Raw genomic sequence first — 17,517 nt, 5'->3', positions numbered from 1 at the left:
TTGCTACTTCTGGGAATGTAAAATCTGAAAAGATCCCAGTGATTCTAATGGCAATTTCTTCTTGAATCTATTTAAAATACAAATGGAGATTTTACATAATTAGGCTGCAGGCTCTGACCAATAATTCACATGGGTTCTATTTCTGTTTAAGTGCAGAACTGACAAGAAAAAAGAAATGGCCATCTGCTTTCCACAAACAAAACATCCTTTGGGTGCTTAGCAAACGAAAGGAAACTGTACCTAATGCTTTGTGTCTCTTTTTAACCAAAACCCTAAAATCACTATAGGAAACCATACTAGAACAGTATGCACTACCGCGTCGTAACACTGAGTTTTAAATGTTACCTGCTATTCAGATACAGATGGAGACATACCAAAATGAAACTATATTCAGGAAAGAGCAGCGAGTTAACAACATTACAAAGGTGCAGGAACTAAAGAGGGAACACCGTTAACCGTTAAGGCAGCATCGGTTGAGTCTTCTCTGGGAAAGGAAGCATTACATATTTCAGAGACCAGTGAATGGTTCTTAAAAACAATTAATTAAGATAAATGCTAAAATAATATTTTGAAAAAAAAGAAAAGGGCTGATTTTAGGACTCCTGCTATTCCAACTTATACTGGAATTTTAATTTTGAATTAGAAAGCATACACAAGGAACACAATGGTACAAAGCTGTAGCAGTCTTACCTCAGATACAAAATAAAGATCCCAGGAAATTACTATTATTAATTAGCACTCTTGGGGCTCCTTTTGTACTTCTCATTCGGAGTAGTTATTAGGAAATTGTGCTGATGTTTCCATCACAAGGGGTCAGGTTGGATTTTACCTGAGTGAAATGGTTTTACACTAAAAACCTATCATCATGCTTGGATGTTTTATAACTAGGTCCTTACTGCTGCTGGGTCTGCTTACCTGGTCGGCTGCCTATAGCACTATGTCCCCAACACTGGTGCCAACCTAAAATGATGGTCTCTACTGTGGCTGAAAAAGTCACACTTTGACCAAAATATATCAAAGCACTTTCATAAACACATTTCCCAATTTGTTCCCTTTGCAGCTCCTTTGGTTGGGTTTTCCTGGCTCGGCCTCAAAATTACCTTTAGTTCTTTTACAGACCCAGTGCTATGTGCTGACAGAACAACGGTATGACACAAAGAACAGGGGGGAAGAAAGAGGGGGGGAAAAAAACCTCTAAAAAATATTCAAATGAAAAGAGCTTTCACGTGGTGCTGAGAAATAGGACATAGGCACTTCTGCTTCAGGAGGTTTTCACATTTTGATCACAGATCGCTTTCCCAAGCCACGTCTTTTACTGGCGATTCCCTCATGGTACACACCGTCTCGTGTACTGGAAACCTTGCTCCCACAAAGCAGCTTCTGGCACATTCATCTTTTCCCATGAAACTGCCTTCGCCGATGCAGCGGGAAGCTCCTCCCGGTGCTGAGAGCGAGGCCGAGTGCGTCTCCACCACCTTCCACCGAGCAAGGCTGCTTAATCTGCAGAACTCGGTTATCCATCAACACAATAGAAAGAGGAGTGTCAAGTGCAATTTTTCTTCTGGAAACAGTGAGTGTCTGCCTCTCTCTTTCTGGTTCTTTATGTGAGTGTAATTCAACGAAGTGTATGTAGTCTTCAAAACATTCTAAAGCTACTAGGCTACTGGGATTTTGGAAAAAAAATCACTCAAGTTTTCTTCTTCTTCTTCTTTTTTTCTTTTTTTTAAGAAAATCTGTGCTAAAAAGGCACTAGAAAAAATGAACTTCCTTGCTCCTGTGTATGTAGCAATTACACATTGTCTTAGATTCCATAATTTAACAAAGGTGACACACAATTGGATGAAACATCCTAAGTATTCAGAATCATCTACTTTCAGTTAAACAATCCGAAGTCAAAGAAACAGCAGGTCACACTGACAGAGGCCAGTCCGGCCATGAGGTCACGGTCGTCCCCGGCTGCCTCGTGGCCGTGGCCTGGGCCCAGGGCAGGCTCACTGGCAGCAGCTGTGGGAGCCCAGCCTCCGGGAGACCTGAGTAAATGAGACGAAGGTGAAGTTCTCACAGTTTTCCAGCTTGACCTTCTTGGCTAAGTTGGGGACGATTCCCCGAAGAGACCGAAGTCCCATCCTCTGCTCCTCATACCACACACTGCCCATGTCTACAGCCTCCTTCCTGGCGGTAAGGTAGAAAGGGGATTTGGCCTCCATCTGGGTGGGAGGCCGGTGGATGTACATGTACTTGTAGAGCAGGCAGTAAGGACACTGTTTGTGCCCTCTGGAATGCTCGTGGTAGATTTTCCCGTGACACATTCGAGTGGAAGCACTCCGACTCTCCCGCTTGACACTGTCCGTCCGGGCAAAATAGGGCTGGTTTTGTGGGTCTTTGAGCAGCTCGATGTCACCGTACATCAGATCTGCATGCTCCTGCAGTGTCCGCATGTTCAGGTATTGGCTGTTGTACTTGACCACCGTGGACAGGAGCGTGATAGGGCTGTCATCCCCGAGGCACCCCGCCTGCCACATCTCCTCCTCGTCGGAAAGGGAGAAGTAGATGATGTTGCGAGAACGGGCACCTGACATCCCTGCCTTACTCAGGACCCACAGCTTCTCCTTGAGTTTCTTGGTGGAGGAACTGAAGGTGCTGCTGGTGATGGAGAAGCCCACGCCGGCATTCTTCAGGATGCGGTCCAGGCCCCGGCGGATGGCATGGAGCGAGGTGGCCAGGAAGTCCGAGCCGTCGCTCTTCTTAACGGTGACATAAAAGTTCTCAAGCAGCTCGTTCAACTTCACTGCAGGGATCTCAAATAAGACAAATACCGAGGTTACACATTGGAAGACACCCACATAGCCAGATCCCTCCTTCCTGCTCCTAATCCTCATTAGGGGCGGTGTTGTAGACAAGACCTCTAAAGAGTTGATGCATGATATAGTGGAAAGAACAGTGAACTTCAAGCTGAAAGTTCTAGGTTCCATACTTGGCCCCACTTTACCTCTTTAAACCTCAGTGTTCCAAGCTGTAAAATGGGACATGATAATCAACACCTCCTCAAAGAATTACTACAATGCTTGAAGTAGTGGACTTGAAAGGGTTTATAAATAGTAATGAACACACACACAACATCATTACTATTAGCCTTTATAACTTTCACTCTTCCTCTCTGGAAAGCCCTTTCTTCTCTTTTCTAGCAAATCCTTTTCTTCCCTCCCCTTCAATAAAATTCAACCATCAGGGTGGGTGGGAAGAGATCAACCAAAGAACTTGTATGCATATATGCATAACCCATGGACACAGACAATAGAGGGATGGCGGCCTGGGGTGGGGGCAGACTACAAGGGGTCATTGGGAGAAAAAGAGGACATATGTAATACTTTCAAAAATAAAGATTAAAAAAACCCCACTGACTTCTTGTTAATAGATGCATTGGAGATTTAATAATTCATTTTTACAATCAAAGTAACATGTTAATATTGTTTTAAAAAATGCAACCATCCTCTCTAAAGAATTCCTGAACTAAACTTATCAAACTCTGAATCATTCCAACATTAATTTCCTTGATATCTGCACATAATATTTGGTACTGCCGGCCCTCAACATGGTGCTGTAGGGAGAGACAACTGATATGACCCGTTGGCAGAGCAGGTTAATAATCTTTGAATTGTCACTTGAATTTATCAGGATAGGTTTAGAAGTGTCTCTGGATCAATGATGCATAGGGTTTAGATATCAATATTTGTTCCACAGATAAGAAAAATGTATTTGGTTTACATCTGATGACTTCAGGTATTGGCAAGAGACCAACTATCATTATCAGCAGAAAGGAAAAAAAAAACCAAGGGAAGGTTTCTGATTGGCCCATTCTTGATCCAAACAACTGACCAAAAAATGGGCCACTGTACTAACATGATGGCTTCTGCAATAACCATGGGAATTATAGGAGAGAAATGGTTCCTAAATAAGAAGTTTGAGCAGAAAATCTTATTACCTTAGCGCTTAAAAACAAAACAAATTCTGATAGCTTCCTGTTGCCCTTAGGATAAATTCCAAACTGTTTACCTTGTCTGCAAGTCTTCACAATCTGGCTCCACTCTGTGGTAGATTCTTTGTAAAAATAGCCACAATAATTCCTCCCCTCCCTATTCCTATACCCCTTGGGAACATGACTTTGCTGTTCCTCCCATCAAGAGGTAGAATCTATTTTCCCACCCTTGGAACCTGGGCTGGCTGTGACTTATTCTGATCAATAAAATGTAACATGTGACAATGTGTGAATTTTAAGCCAAGGCCTCAAGAGATTCCGCTTTCATCTGCTTTTGTCTTACAGGTTCTTACAAGGTCTGCTTTCATCATCTTAGTACGATGTTGCCTTGTGAGAAAGCCCGTTAGACCATGAGAACATGTGAAGTAGAGACAAGCTGTCTGTCTTCTAATATCAGATGACTGTACCCACATATGTACCCCAACTGAACCCAGTAGAAGAACCACCCAGCTGAGCACAACCTGTAGAATCATGAGCAAGTAAAATGAATGTTGTGTTATACCACTAAGTTTTGGGGTGGTTTGTTATGCAGCGATAGGTAGCTGGTATACACCGTATTTCTCTAGCCTCATCTGTTCTCTTTATGCTCTATTTCTAGCTTCCCTGAACTTTGTGTCATTGATAGAAACCACAACGCCCTTTCCTGCATCTATTTCTTTGCACATGCTACCTCCTCTGCCTAGAATGCATTTTCTACTAACTTTCTCTATTTGGGAAAATTTCAATGCATTATTTCAGATCTAGCTCAAATTCTGCTGTCTAGATAAAGGCTTCTCCAGCTTCCCTAAGCAAAGTTACTCTCTCACCTGGGATCCCATGGCAGTTAAATTTTATTATGGCTCTCTCCAGGTCGTACAAACTTTTATCTGTTTATATGTCTATGTCTCAAAGTGGACTGAAAGTCCACTGCATCTTATACATGACTGGGTCTTCATTACATACTAGAAGGCCTGAACCATATCATTGATGCCCAAGGAACTGATAAACATGGGTTAAATCAATGAATTAACCTTGGAGTCAGGAGAGCCAAGGTGACTTACAATGCAGAACATTTTTCTGACTTACACAGAATACCACAAGTTTCTTTTCTTTTTTTAATTCTTTATTGATTACATGTGTGTCCTTATCACCCACTGCCCCGCCCCACTCATGCCCTCACCTCCCTAGTGTCTGTGTCCATTGGTTATGCTTATATGCATGCATACAAGTCCTTTGAATACCACATGTTTCAAAGTAAAATCACAGAAAAATCAATTCTTGAAGAAATGTCAAATCACAAAATTTATATTGTTTGCACACAAGAAACCATTCATTCTGGCCTGTGTTGGCTGCCTCCTTAGTTTTCTTGGACGGAGTTTTGGTTGGGGATTATTCCACCAGATTACCAAGGTCTTCAATTTGTTATAAAGACATTGCAAGAAGTTATTTTCCTTTATTAGCCACTGTGGATAGATTTACCATCTCAAAAATTCACCCTGGATTATAAATTTGGCTCCCTTGATGTAAAAATGAAAAACAAAAAGAGCTCAGTCATGGGGCTTATGACTTCAGATGGGAAAGAACAAAATAATAAAAAAAAAAAAACAACTGACATGTTAGGCAAATTCCAAAATTCTGCAGCTACACAGCAAACCTTGAAACCTGACAGAGTTATAAGACAAGTAAAAAGCAAGAGTTACTTTTAGGAGAATGCCTCAAACTTCCCTTTGTGATAATCTTGTCTAGGGGGGTGAAGTGGAGAAATGCCTATGAACTACATCACTCTAATGGGAAACAAAATGACTTTGCTTTTGCAGTTACCACATTTTACTTTATTCAGAAAGGTAAGTACTGAGCTTCAAGGTGCTCTATTTTCTGAGTGAGTTTAAGGAATATAGAAATCAATGACATAGCAACCTTGAGGGAGATGGATCAGTGAGGATTGGGTCATACCTGTATTAAAAAAATACTAAATTAAATAAATACTCACAGTAGATCAAAGAATGATCATAGAATGAGAATGACAGTGTATACTCTACTTATATAGATGATATGCTGAAGTCTCATTAGATTCCTTGCTTGCTTTCTTTTTTAAAAAAATATATTTTATTGATTTTTTAAAGAGAGAAAAGGAGAAGGAGAGTCAGAAACATGAATGAAAGAGAAACATCAATCAGCTGCCTCCTGCACACCCCCCACTGGGGATGTGCCCACAACCAAGGTACATGCCCTTGACTGGAATCGAACCTGGGACCTTTCAGTCCGCAGGCGTCCGACGCTCTATCCACTGAGCCAAACCAGTCAGGGCTCTCATGTGCTTTTGATTTGCATTTACTTCCCTGATGTCTAATGAAGCTGAGCATCTTTTCATGTGCTTACGGGCCGTTTGCTTATCTTCTTTATGTTCAATGCCCTTGTCTGCTAATTCTAAAACCCATGCCTGTATTTTGGTTGTTTCCAGCAGGAGGATAAATCTGGCTCTCCAAATTGGCTAGAAGTGAAAGACTGAACTGATTTTTCTCCTGGGCATGGGTCACATGTTCCCATTTCTTCCTATGAGTGGTAATATTTGATTGGATGCTAGAAATTGTTGAATTCTGGGTTTGCCATATTTTTCAATGGATGTTGGGACTTCTTTCTAGTATCCTCATGTCCTTGGCCTCCCCGAACCCTGATTCCTGTCTCCCCTCAACTCAACAAGATTTATTCCCAGGCTCTGCTTGGGTTCCCCGCCCTTCACTGCAGCTCAGAAACTGCCTCCAGCAGAACGCCTGAGACCTGGTAGCACTCATCTCATTTGTTAACTTTCTCTTAGGGATCAAGTCCTGGGCTACCTGTCATGTCTGAAAACGGCTGTTTCATACACTGTGCCCAGTTTTCTAATTGTTACAGCAGGAAGATAAATCTAGATCTTTTCATTCCCTTCTGACCACAAGTGGAAATTTCAATTTATTTTCAAATCTGCTCATTTTGATTACTTTGTTATTGCTTGTACATTTTTTTTTATTGATTTTTTTACAGAGAGGAAGGGAGAGAGATAGAGAGTTAGAAACATCGATGAGAGAGAAACATCAATCAGCTGCCTCCTATACACCCCCTACTGGGGATGTGCCCGCAACCAAGGTACATGCCCCCAACCGGAATCGAACCTGGGACCCTTGAGTCCGCAGGCCGACGCTCTATCCACTGAGCTAAACCAGTTTCGGCTGCTTGTACATTTTTATACAATATTTTTGATCCACAGTTGGGAACCCACATATGCAGATCTCAACTCTGCAGGGGTCGGCACCCCTAACCCCGATGTTGTTCAAGGGTCAACTGTAATTCTCTTCATTTCTATAAACATATCATACATTCTTAGCCTATAATCTATCATCTAAAATCCTAGAGGTCTAAATCTGTTGTTTGTTTTCCTTGAGTGGCTTGTGATTTTATTTTTTTTTAATGAGCACATATTTAGTTGGTTTTAATCTGCAAAAAAACCTGAGCATCTACTCTGAAGGAACATTTCCCTTCAAAGATTATTACCCTATAATTCTGTGAGGAGCTAGGGTCTGCTACTCACCTAGAACTTCTCAAGCCCTTTTCAGGGTCCTCTCTTCAATCAAGGATTCTTCAGTTCACCTACCTGTCTCTTCTCTTCCTTAATAATGTTGTCAACGTATGTCCTCAGGTGGAGCCCTGCCTTTCAGATGTGCTTACTGCTCACTGCTCCACTCTCAGCTGTCCTTTTTGTTGGCCCTGTGATGGTGCCCTGTTTCTCTGCAGGTACAGCAGGAAGGCCCCTGCTGTGTCCAATGCACCAGGCTGTCATAAGCAGAAACCTGGATTTCCTATTCATCTCTTCTTGGTGCCCTACATCAGCGGTTGCCAACCTTTCAGACCTCAAGGACCACCATCACCCAAACTTGGGGATGTCACTTGCCCTTCAATTATAACCTCTATTTGCAAGACCTTTAAATCTATCCTTCTAGATTTAGCATTTCCCCCTGTTGGAAATCCCAGATTCCCAACTGCTTATTGGACATGTCCATCTGGACATCTGTCTGATGTACACTCAACAGATCCAAATAAAAATACAACATCTTTGTCTTCTGTCTCTACCTATCCAAAGATTTTTCCTTCCATTCACAAACCCCAAACATTTCAAGTTGGAGGAGATTTTCAGAACTCATTTTACCATTGGGGAAAAGAAAATAAGGACCAAATATATTAACTACATTTTTGTTCATCACTTCCAATTAATTTCTCTAAAATAGCGCTTTCATTATGTTTCTTCCCATTCAAAAACCTTCAATGGTTTCCCTTTTGCCTAAACCTTGACACTTAAGACTCTTATGGTGAGAGAATTCTTCCTATTACAATAGTCCCTTCCCTGCAATAATCCTTCAAATAAAATCTCTCCTTTCAAAAAAAAGCAAAACAAAACTTCAATGATTTCCCAATGGTCACAAGATTGTAGCTAGAGTTATCAAAATCTAGTTTTATAGACCATTATTTCCATGTATGAAGCCTCTGCTATAGGCAAGTGAGTCTAACCCTCCAAATCTTACTCAGAAGACATCTGTCTTTATCCAATTCTATTGAAATTCTACCTCTCTACCATTAATACAGCTTAACTATCAATGCTTTTGCTAGTGTCACCATGTGGAAATGAATTTATCTAACTGATTTGGGGGGGGGGGGCCATTTCTGATCTATAAATTCATAGAACACTTATTAAATTCTGCTTTGTACTGTAGGCATTTTTCATTCTGTTTTATGTTCTTTCAAAGTTTCTCCAGGCAGAAAGCAGCTGTTCTGTGTTCCCCACCATGCTCAGCACAGTGCCTGGCACGTGGGGGCTCAGGGACGTTGGCTGAGAGAAGTAAACTCAAGAGTTCCTTACCTTGGTGATGTCCGTGTGATCTCTGAGCCCATTGGTCATGCACCAGTAGCGCCACACATTCAGGGCATACCGCGTGGCTTTGGTAGTGTTTGGGCTTACTGCACTGGTACACAGATCATTCAAGTCATCGTTAATATTAAATACAGGAAATTTGTTGAGCTTAGTAGAATAGGCTAGAAACAGAAAAAAATAAAAGGTATTAAAATAATTTGCCATTCCCCTTCTTTAGAAAATTATATCTCGGGATCATGCTAAATAACAGAAAACTCCTAAGAGATAACACTTTCAAAATCTGAAATTTCTATCAAGTACACATATATTAGGATAAATATAATAGAGAACGATATTTCTAGCATGAAATCAATGCAGCAACCTTGCATTTAATCCCGTCAATTTTGCCATATACACTAATTGATGCACTAATGCAGGCATTCCAATAAAAAAAAAGGGGGGGGGGATGAATGCAGAGAAACAAAAGAATGTTCTATCTAAAATTTTCGCTGGAAAAACAACAGCATTTCTATTAACAGCAACAGCAAAAAGAAGCCAAGTTCCTCTCTCCTTGCCCTCAGCATATGAAGAGCTGTTATTTCCCTGTGATATATAGTCTCAAATGTCTTATGTGCCATCCTGGGCAGCCTTGAATTAAATGGTGTTAGCATATTTCTTTAATTCTTCTCACAAATTAATAAAGAGAGAGATATCTGAAACCTGACTCCACAACTCATCAGCTAGCTTAGAATCAGAATTCAAGGGCAAGGGAGAGAAATATTAGGGGAAGGTAGAGGGATACTCCGGAGAAGCTCACATCGTTTCAGAAAAAGGGAGCAGATCTTAAACTGCAATCGCCAAATTGCTTCAGATGAAAACTGGTTTTCTTCCACGTATCCACCTAAGTATTGGTTGCCAAAGAGACAAGTCCATAACCATTAGTGGGCTCTTCCTCATACTCTGTGATCTACTAAAACCAGGATTAAACTGTTCAAATTGTGATCTTTGGCTAAAAACAAACAAACAAACAAGGTAGACCACCTCAAAGTAAAAACAACGCCAACTAGTACTTCATATCTAATGGTTCTGACTTTCTGTAGAATGTTTATATATTCAAACAAGGAACTAAAGGCTCAGAAATAGCAAAATGAAAAGTTAACTCAATTAGCAAGGTGATCTGCAAATTGCCTTACTTTGCCTAACTTGCCTCAACTTTCACGGCTCCCACTGAGGAACGCCTGACCACCAGCCTCCTGCTGTCCCAGCATCTGCCTACACCCAGGACACTCACACCACACCTTCCCCACACTTAGCCTGAGACATCTCTCATGGTCTTTGTACCAATCAAAAGTGTCTTTTTTTCATTTCCAATTCAAGCTCACTTCTACGTAATCCTTCCCCACACTACTGAACTTCCTTATTCTCTCCTTCAGTATGTCTCACATTTGCTTTATTCCAATGCTAGAAAAGCTATCTGTAGCAACTGAGTCATGTAGGTATATTTCTCTCGTCATCCACATAAACCGAGATAACGTGTATTTTCTGGGACTCACTTGATATTAATGAAAGGATTCCAGTACAAAATGTATTATTGTTATACCTAGCACTAACTCAATGTTTATTATATGCCAAGAGTTACGTAAATTATCTGTAAGCTCTAAGCAACCCTAATGCTGTACCTATGTTACAAATAAGGAAACGAAACCTCATACACTTAATAGTTTCATGCATCACTCATACAATATTTACTGATACTCTCTTTGGGCCAGGCCCTGTGCTGTCCCAAGTCATGGGGTTAACAAGTGAGAGTCAGGGTTTGGACCTGGGTCCCGCTGACTCTATGCTCTGGAATCAGATACTCCAGGGATAAAGTTCTCAGTGAAGAATGCAACTTAAATATTAGCCGTGTATAAAAAGTATATGCTGCCCCTCCCCCCCCAAATTTACTCAGATTAACCTTCAGCAAGGAAAACCAAGTCTGATTTATTTATCTATTATGTAGATTTTTTTAATACAACAAAAAAATGGCATTCTTTGCAACACAGCCCAGTCCCCATCACTTCATTACAGCATAAGTATAGAAGAGACACTGCAAGATAAAATAAGAAATTTAATTATTGTTACATGATCACGTGATCTTAAATAATTTCATCTTAATCACAGGACAGACTGTACACTGAAAATGGAAACCTCTGTTCCTATGAAGTTTGGCCAATTGGCCCAATAATATTCTGTATTGGGAAAGGATCCAATTCAGCATCGTATATTGTGTTTAGTTACGTCCTGTTTCTCGGTCTTTCACTGGTTTTCCTCACCTGCTTGTGCTCTGACACCTGATGAGATCTGTCTCTCACATGCACGCAGATGTCCTTCTCCGCTCAACATATGGCACCCTGCACTGGGCCGTGCTCCAAACACGGACGCCTTTCCCCACTCACGGTCTGAGTGGGAAGCCCTGGTACAGGAAGCCTGGGTCACACTTCTTGAAATGACGCCTCACACCAGGCCATGCCCATGCGTGGAAGCGCTCCTCGCTTCAGTAAGGCTCTGACTTCCCCACAGGGCTTCTCCCCAATTCTCCCACTGCTCTATGGATGCCCTCCTCACCCTGCTCAGGCTGCCACACCACATACCTGGCGACCTCTCTGTGGGATGCTTTTCTCTCCCAATTCTAGCTGTTACCACTTGCCAGATTGCCCTCCCTCTGAAATACAGTTCTTGCTTCCTGCACCTGGTCAGCTTCCCACACCCCTCACAGTGCCATTCTCCTATGCAGATGCCTTCCCCACCCTTTTCAGGCTTCACGCCTCACTCTAGGTCATCATAGCTCCTTCAATGCACACATACTCCAGGACAAATGTGTACTTTGTTCTCCCCACTAAGAGCTTTGAAACTGAATAGTTCATTAAAAAAAAGGGGAAGAAGTTGTCTGTAGAATGTACTAAGAAAACTTTCCCAAAAGCCTTAAAAATGTATATACAAACCCAATAAATGAAGAGTTATACCATGTACCTGGGTGGGAAGGCTTATTATTATAAAGTGTTTACATTTTTCAAGTAACCTTCTATGCAATGTAATTATAATTAAAATCCTCCTTTTTGTTGCTACTTGTTGATTCTAAAGTTTATCTAGAAGCATAAATGCACAAGAAAATGGAGGCAATTTTGAAAAGAATAATTGGGAAGCCAGGGAGAGATCAATGGGGGGGAAAGGAGACATATGTAATACTTTAAACAATAAAAAATTTAAATTTTAAAAAAGAATCTCAATAAATGTTTGTTAAATGAATAAAATAAAAAAAATAAATGCAAGTCTATTCTAAGGTCAAAAAAAAAAAAAAGGAGGCAAGAGCAATGGGAGTCAAGACAGTCTCTTTAACAAATGGTGCTGGGAAAATTGGTCAGATACATGCAAAAAAATGAAACTAGACCATCAACTTACACCATATACAAAAATAAACTCAAAATGGATAAAGGACTTAAATGTAAGATGGGAAAACACAAAAATCTTTACTTCATAGGCAGCAAAATGGCAGACATATGTCATAGCAATATCTTTACCGATACAGCTTGTAGGGCTATGGATACTAAAGAGAAAATACACAAATGGGACTACATCAAAATAAAAAGCTTACGCACAGCAAAAGAAACCATCAACAAAACAACAAGAAAGCCCAATGCATGAGAGAACATATTTGCCAGTACTATCTCAGATAAGGATTTAATCTCCAAAATTTACAGAGAACTCATACAACTTAACAAAAGGAAGATAAACAATCCAATAAAAAAATAGCTCCTTTCCGAAGAGGACATACCAAAGGCCAAGAGACATATGAAAACATGATCAAAAGTCACTAATCAAAATGCAAATCAAAACAACGAGGTACCATCTCACACCTGTCAGAATGGCTATCATCAACAAACAACAAGTGCTAGCGAGGATGTGGAGGAAAAGGAACCTTTGTGCACTGCTGGTAGGAATGCAGACTGGTGCAGCCACTGTGGAAAACAGTATGGAGATTTCTCAAAAAGTTAAAAATGGAACTCCCATTCGATCCTGTAATCCCACTTCTGGGAATATATCCAAAGAAACCAGAAACTCCAATCAGAAAGGACACATGAACCCCTATGTTCATAGCTGCACAATTCACCATAGCTAAGATTTGGAAACAACCTAAGTGGCCATCAGCAGATGAGTGGACTAAAAAACCATGGTACATCTACACAATGGAATACTACGCTGCTATAAAAAAGAAGGAACTTTTGCCATTTGCAACAGCATGGATGGACCTGGAGAGCATTATGCTAAGCGAAATAAGCCAGCTGGAGAAAGAAAAATATCACATGATCTCACTAATATGTGGGATATAGTGAACAACATAAACCAATGAACAAAAATAGATCCAGAGACTAAGAAACACTGATCAGACTGTCCAACCTCAGAGAGAAGGTGGGGGTGGGGAGTGGGGGAGAAGTTAAGAGAGCAACCAAAGGACTTGTATGCATGCACATTAGCATAACCAATGGACATGGACACTGGGGTGGTGGGGGAACGTGCACTAGTACAGAAAAAAATTTGGAAGGATACACATCACATTGGTTAGTATACCTCTGTGGGACTTCTAAGTTTTACAACATGAATATATATATTACTTTTTGCAAGTTATAAACATCACTAGGACTTTGGAAATATATACATAGGAAAAATAAAATGTTCTTTTTAATGAAATAAATAAAATGTTCTTTTTAATAAAAGAGGAATTCCTCTCTTAGAAATTTATCCTAAAGGCATAATCAGAAATATGTATAAAAAAGTATGCTCCCTGGTGTTCTTTAGGCATATTTAATAAAAGTGAAAATTGGAAGCAAATTCAATCCAGCAAAAGCATTCTAAAATAGATTTTGGTACTACTATGCAATGGAAAGCTATGTAGCTATGTAATAATCACATTTTCAAAGGCTAAAGAGCTCTCACAATGGTACAAAACAGTAACTACAGTTTGACTACAATTTTAATTCTCACCCGAGGATATGTTTTTCATTGATTCTAGAGAGAGAGGAAGGGAGAGGGAGAGAGAAACATCGATGTGGGAGAAACATTGATCAGATGCCTCCTGTACACACCCCAACCAGGGATAGAACCCTCAGCCTGGATATGTGCCCTGACAGTGAATAGAACCAGCAACCCTTCGGTAATCAATTGAGCCACACCAGCCAGGGCAACCACAATTTCTGAAAGTATAATTGACCCTTGAACAACATGAGTTTGAACTGGGTGGATCCACAAATAAATGGATTATTTTCAATAAATACATACAGTGTGGTAAATGCACTTTCTCTTCTTTATGATTTCCTAAGTAACAGTTTCTTTTCTGTAGCTTACTTTCTTGTAAGAACACAGTATATAATACATGTTACATACAAAATATGTGTTAATCGACTGTTTATGTTATCAGTAGATTAATAGTAGGGTAGTAGTGGTTACATTTTGAGGGGCATCAAAAGCTATATTTGGATTTGCAACTGCATGGAGGGTCAGCACTTCTAACCCCTCACTGTTCAAAGGTCAAGTGGCATTCATGCTTTAAAAATTCTGAAATAAAACACCAGTGTTAAATTGTTATTTATGGGTAATAAGATTCCTGTGACTTTAATTTCCTATTTTATTATATTTATTAGTATTTGCTGAATTATTCACAATATTTACTTATTGCCTTAACATTTTAAAAACATTATAAATTTTAATTAAAAACCCACAATAGTTTGGTCTTAAAATATTTGCCACCAAATTCAATGATATAACCAACATTTTCAGATTATATATTTTAACCAACATTAAGTATGCTCCATATATTAGCCATTTTAGTCACTTGAAATCTTAGAAAAGATTATTCTGAATAATTAAATTTAAAATAAATAAATAAAACTTCAAAATAGAAAACATTTCCTGACTTGTAGGTTAAATATTACTCAACTTGAATTCTAATATTCTTCCCCTATCAGGGAAATAAAATTTGTCACATTTTAAATATATTACTTGTTTCTTAAAGTACTAAGAAAACATTAAAAATTAAATTACAACTATAAATTTTTTTAATTCTTTTATTGTCTAAAGTTTTACATGTGTCTCCTTTTTCCCCAATTGACCCCCCTCCCCCAGCCATTCCCACCCCGGGCAAGCCCCCACTGCCCCAGTGTCTGTGTCCATTGGTTATGCTAATATGCATACATGCAAGTCCTCTGGTTGCTCTCTAACCGTACCCTCCTCCCCCCGACATTTGTCTCTGGATCTATTCTTGTCCATCAAATTATGTTGATCATTATATCCAACATATGAGATCATGTGATATTTATCTTTCTCTGAGTGGCTTATTTCGCTTAGCATAATGCTTTCCACGTCCATCCATGCTGTTGCAAATGGCAAAAGTTCCTTCTTTTTTATAGCAGCATAGTATTCTATTGTGTAGATGTACCACAGTTTTTTTAATCCACTCATCTGCTGATGGGCACTTAGGTTGTTCCCAAATCTTAACTTGTAAATTGTGCTACTATGAACATAGGGGTGCATATATCCTTTCTGATTGGTGTTTCTGGTTGCTTGGGATACAGTCCTAGAAGTCGGATCACTGGGTCAAATGGGAGTTCCATTTTTAATTTTTTGAGGAAACTCCATAGTGTCTTCCACAGTGGCTGCACCAGTCTGCATTCCCACCAGCAGTGCACGAGGGTTCCTTCTTCTCCACATCCTCGCCAGCACTTGTTGTTTGTTGATTTGTTGATGATAGCCATTCTGATAGGTGTGAGATGGTATCTCATTGTTTTGATTTGCATCTCTTGGATGATTAGTGACTTTGAGCATGTTTTCATATGTCTCTCAGCCTTCTGTATGTCCTCTTTCGAAAAGTGTCTATTTAGGTCCCTGGCCCATTTTTTTATTGGATCGTTTATCTTCCTTTTGTTAAGTTGTATGAGTTCTCTGTAAATTTTGGAGATTAAACCCTTATCTGAAATATCATTGGCAAATATGTTCTCCCATGCAGTGGGCTTTCTTGTTGTTCTGTTGATGGTTTCTTTTGCTGTGCAAAAGCTTTTTATTTTGATGTAGTCCCATTTGCTTATTTTCGCCTTAGTCTCCATTGCCCTAAGAGCCATGTTAGTAAAGATATTGCTATGACATATGTCTGCTATTTTGCTGCTTATGGAGTCTTGTAGGATTTTTATGGTTTCCAGTCTTACATTTAAGTCCTTTAGCCACTTTGAGTTTGTTTTTGTGTATGGTGTAAGTTGGTGATCTATAAAGTAATTTTAATATCATTAAAAATACTATCATACAAAAGAAGTCATTTCTATTTGTAATATTCAGCTGAGTAAAGACTTTGGTGGATTATTCATATATATGAAAGAACTATACTTGCATTTCTGTGAGAACATTGTATTTTCTGGCCTTTTAATATTCTTTTCTCAATCAAATAATTTTAGTGACACAACCAAGAAATCTGAAGTTAGCAGTTATGATAATTTTGAATAAAATGATCATACTGCTAATTATTCCTATTCTGTTCAAAGAACATTGTCAAATGTGCTAAATGCAACCAACAGCATGTACAGAATTCTATCTGACCAAAGATTTTCCCCAAAGATGAGGAAGTCTGGAAGCTGACATCTACTTAGCTTGGTGTAACTTTGCACAGTTGGCTGACAAAGATCCACAGAAAGAAAGAGATAGTGAGTTTGAGTAGAACCTTTTACTCCAAAACAGGATTTGGGGGCCTGGGGTTCCGGGAAGCACATGGTTAACTCGGTTGCAGATGCCTTCCTGAAGTGTCTTCCCCTCCCCACGGGCTGTTTCTAAGCACTCACATATGGAAATGCTTCTCCTTCCACAATTTCTCCCTCCTCAGTGGTTAGAAACACTTGACATGGAATGCTTGGCTTATAGTGCATTGACTATCTGAGGCTAATGCATAGTGACCAGGACAATTTTGTTTTTCATAATATGGTTTAAGTTGTTTTTAAACAGTTATAGCTACAAAAGTCAGCCAGCATTACAAAAAAAAACAACAACAAAAACATTAAGTGAATAAAGACTAGTCATACCCAAATACAGACAAAATACTATGATTAAAAACATGCTCTCATTATAGAGTCATTAGCTGATTTTATTGGATTGTTTTTCTTATTTCCATAAGTTTAGGCTGTACCGACAAATACTGAAAACAACAGAATATTACACTATTACATTAGAGGCAAACATTATACACACAATGGAATAAGTTACTGGGACATAAAACTAGAATTTTACTTAGCACACAAGTACACAGACAAATATGAAGCCAAAACAGTGAGCTGATAAAGATGAACACATCTTAGTGTAAAAGATCAGTGAGCAGCAAAATAAAAATGAAACCAAGAGTATATACTTATTAACAAAAAAGTTCTATCATATTACAAATGCCAACTGGCCGAATATTAACCAAGAGTATCACAGTCACACATTTTAACATATTAACAGAAATTTCTGTCCATTTCAATTCACCTTTCTCCTCTTTCTTTCACAAATTATAACTGTAGCAGCTTAAGAAGATAATTTTTAAATATTAGAGTGAATAGGCACATATGTGCTT

At 39.4% G+C, this 17,517-nt stretch overlaps 1 protein-coding gene across 2 annotated transcripts in view; it reads right to left on the bottom strand.

Moving 5' to 3' along the window:
* Positions 1-1,163: 1,163 nt before the first annotated feature.
* KIAA1958 (KIAA1958 ortholog) overlaps positions 1,164-17,517 on the bottom strand; it is a 55,183-nt gene continuing 38,829 nt past the window's right edge. For both annotated transcript variants that reach the window (XM_008141790.3, XM_008141791.3), the window contains 2 exons: positions 8,904-9,076; positions 1,164-2,798 (listed from right to left, as the gene is read on the bottom strand). In XM_008141790.3, coding sequence (XP_008140012.2) covers positions 1,992-2,798; positions 8,904-9,076 — 980 coding nt within the window. In that variant the 3' untranslated portion in view covers positions 1,164-1,991. The remainder of the gene's footprint in view (positions 2,799-8,903; positions 9,077-17,517) is intronic.

Source organism: Eptesicus fuscus, chromosome 15, assembly GCF_027574615.1.
Source record: "Eptesicus fuscus isolate TK198812 chromosome 15, DD_ASM_mEF_20220401, whole genome shotgun sequence".
Classification (NCBI taxonomy): domain Eukaryota; kingdom Metazoa; phylum Chordata; class Mammalia; order Chiroptera; family Vespertilionidae; genus Eptesicus; species Eptesicus fuscus.
Note: the sequence above shows the minus strand (reverse complement) of the source record. Positions and strands in the feature narration are given on the sequence as shown.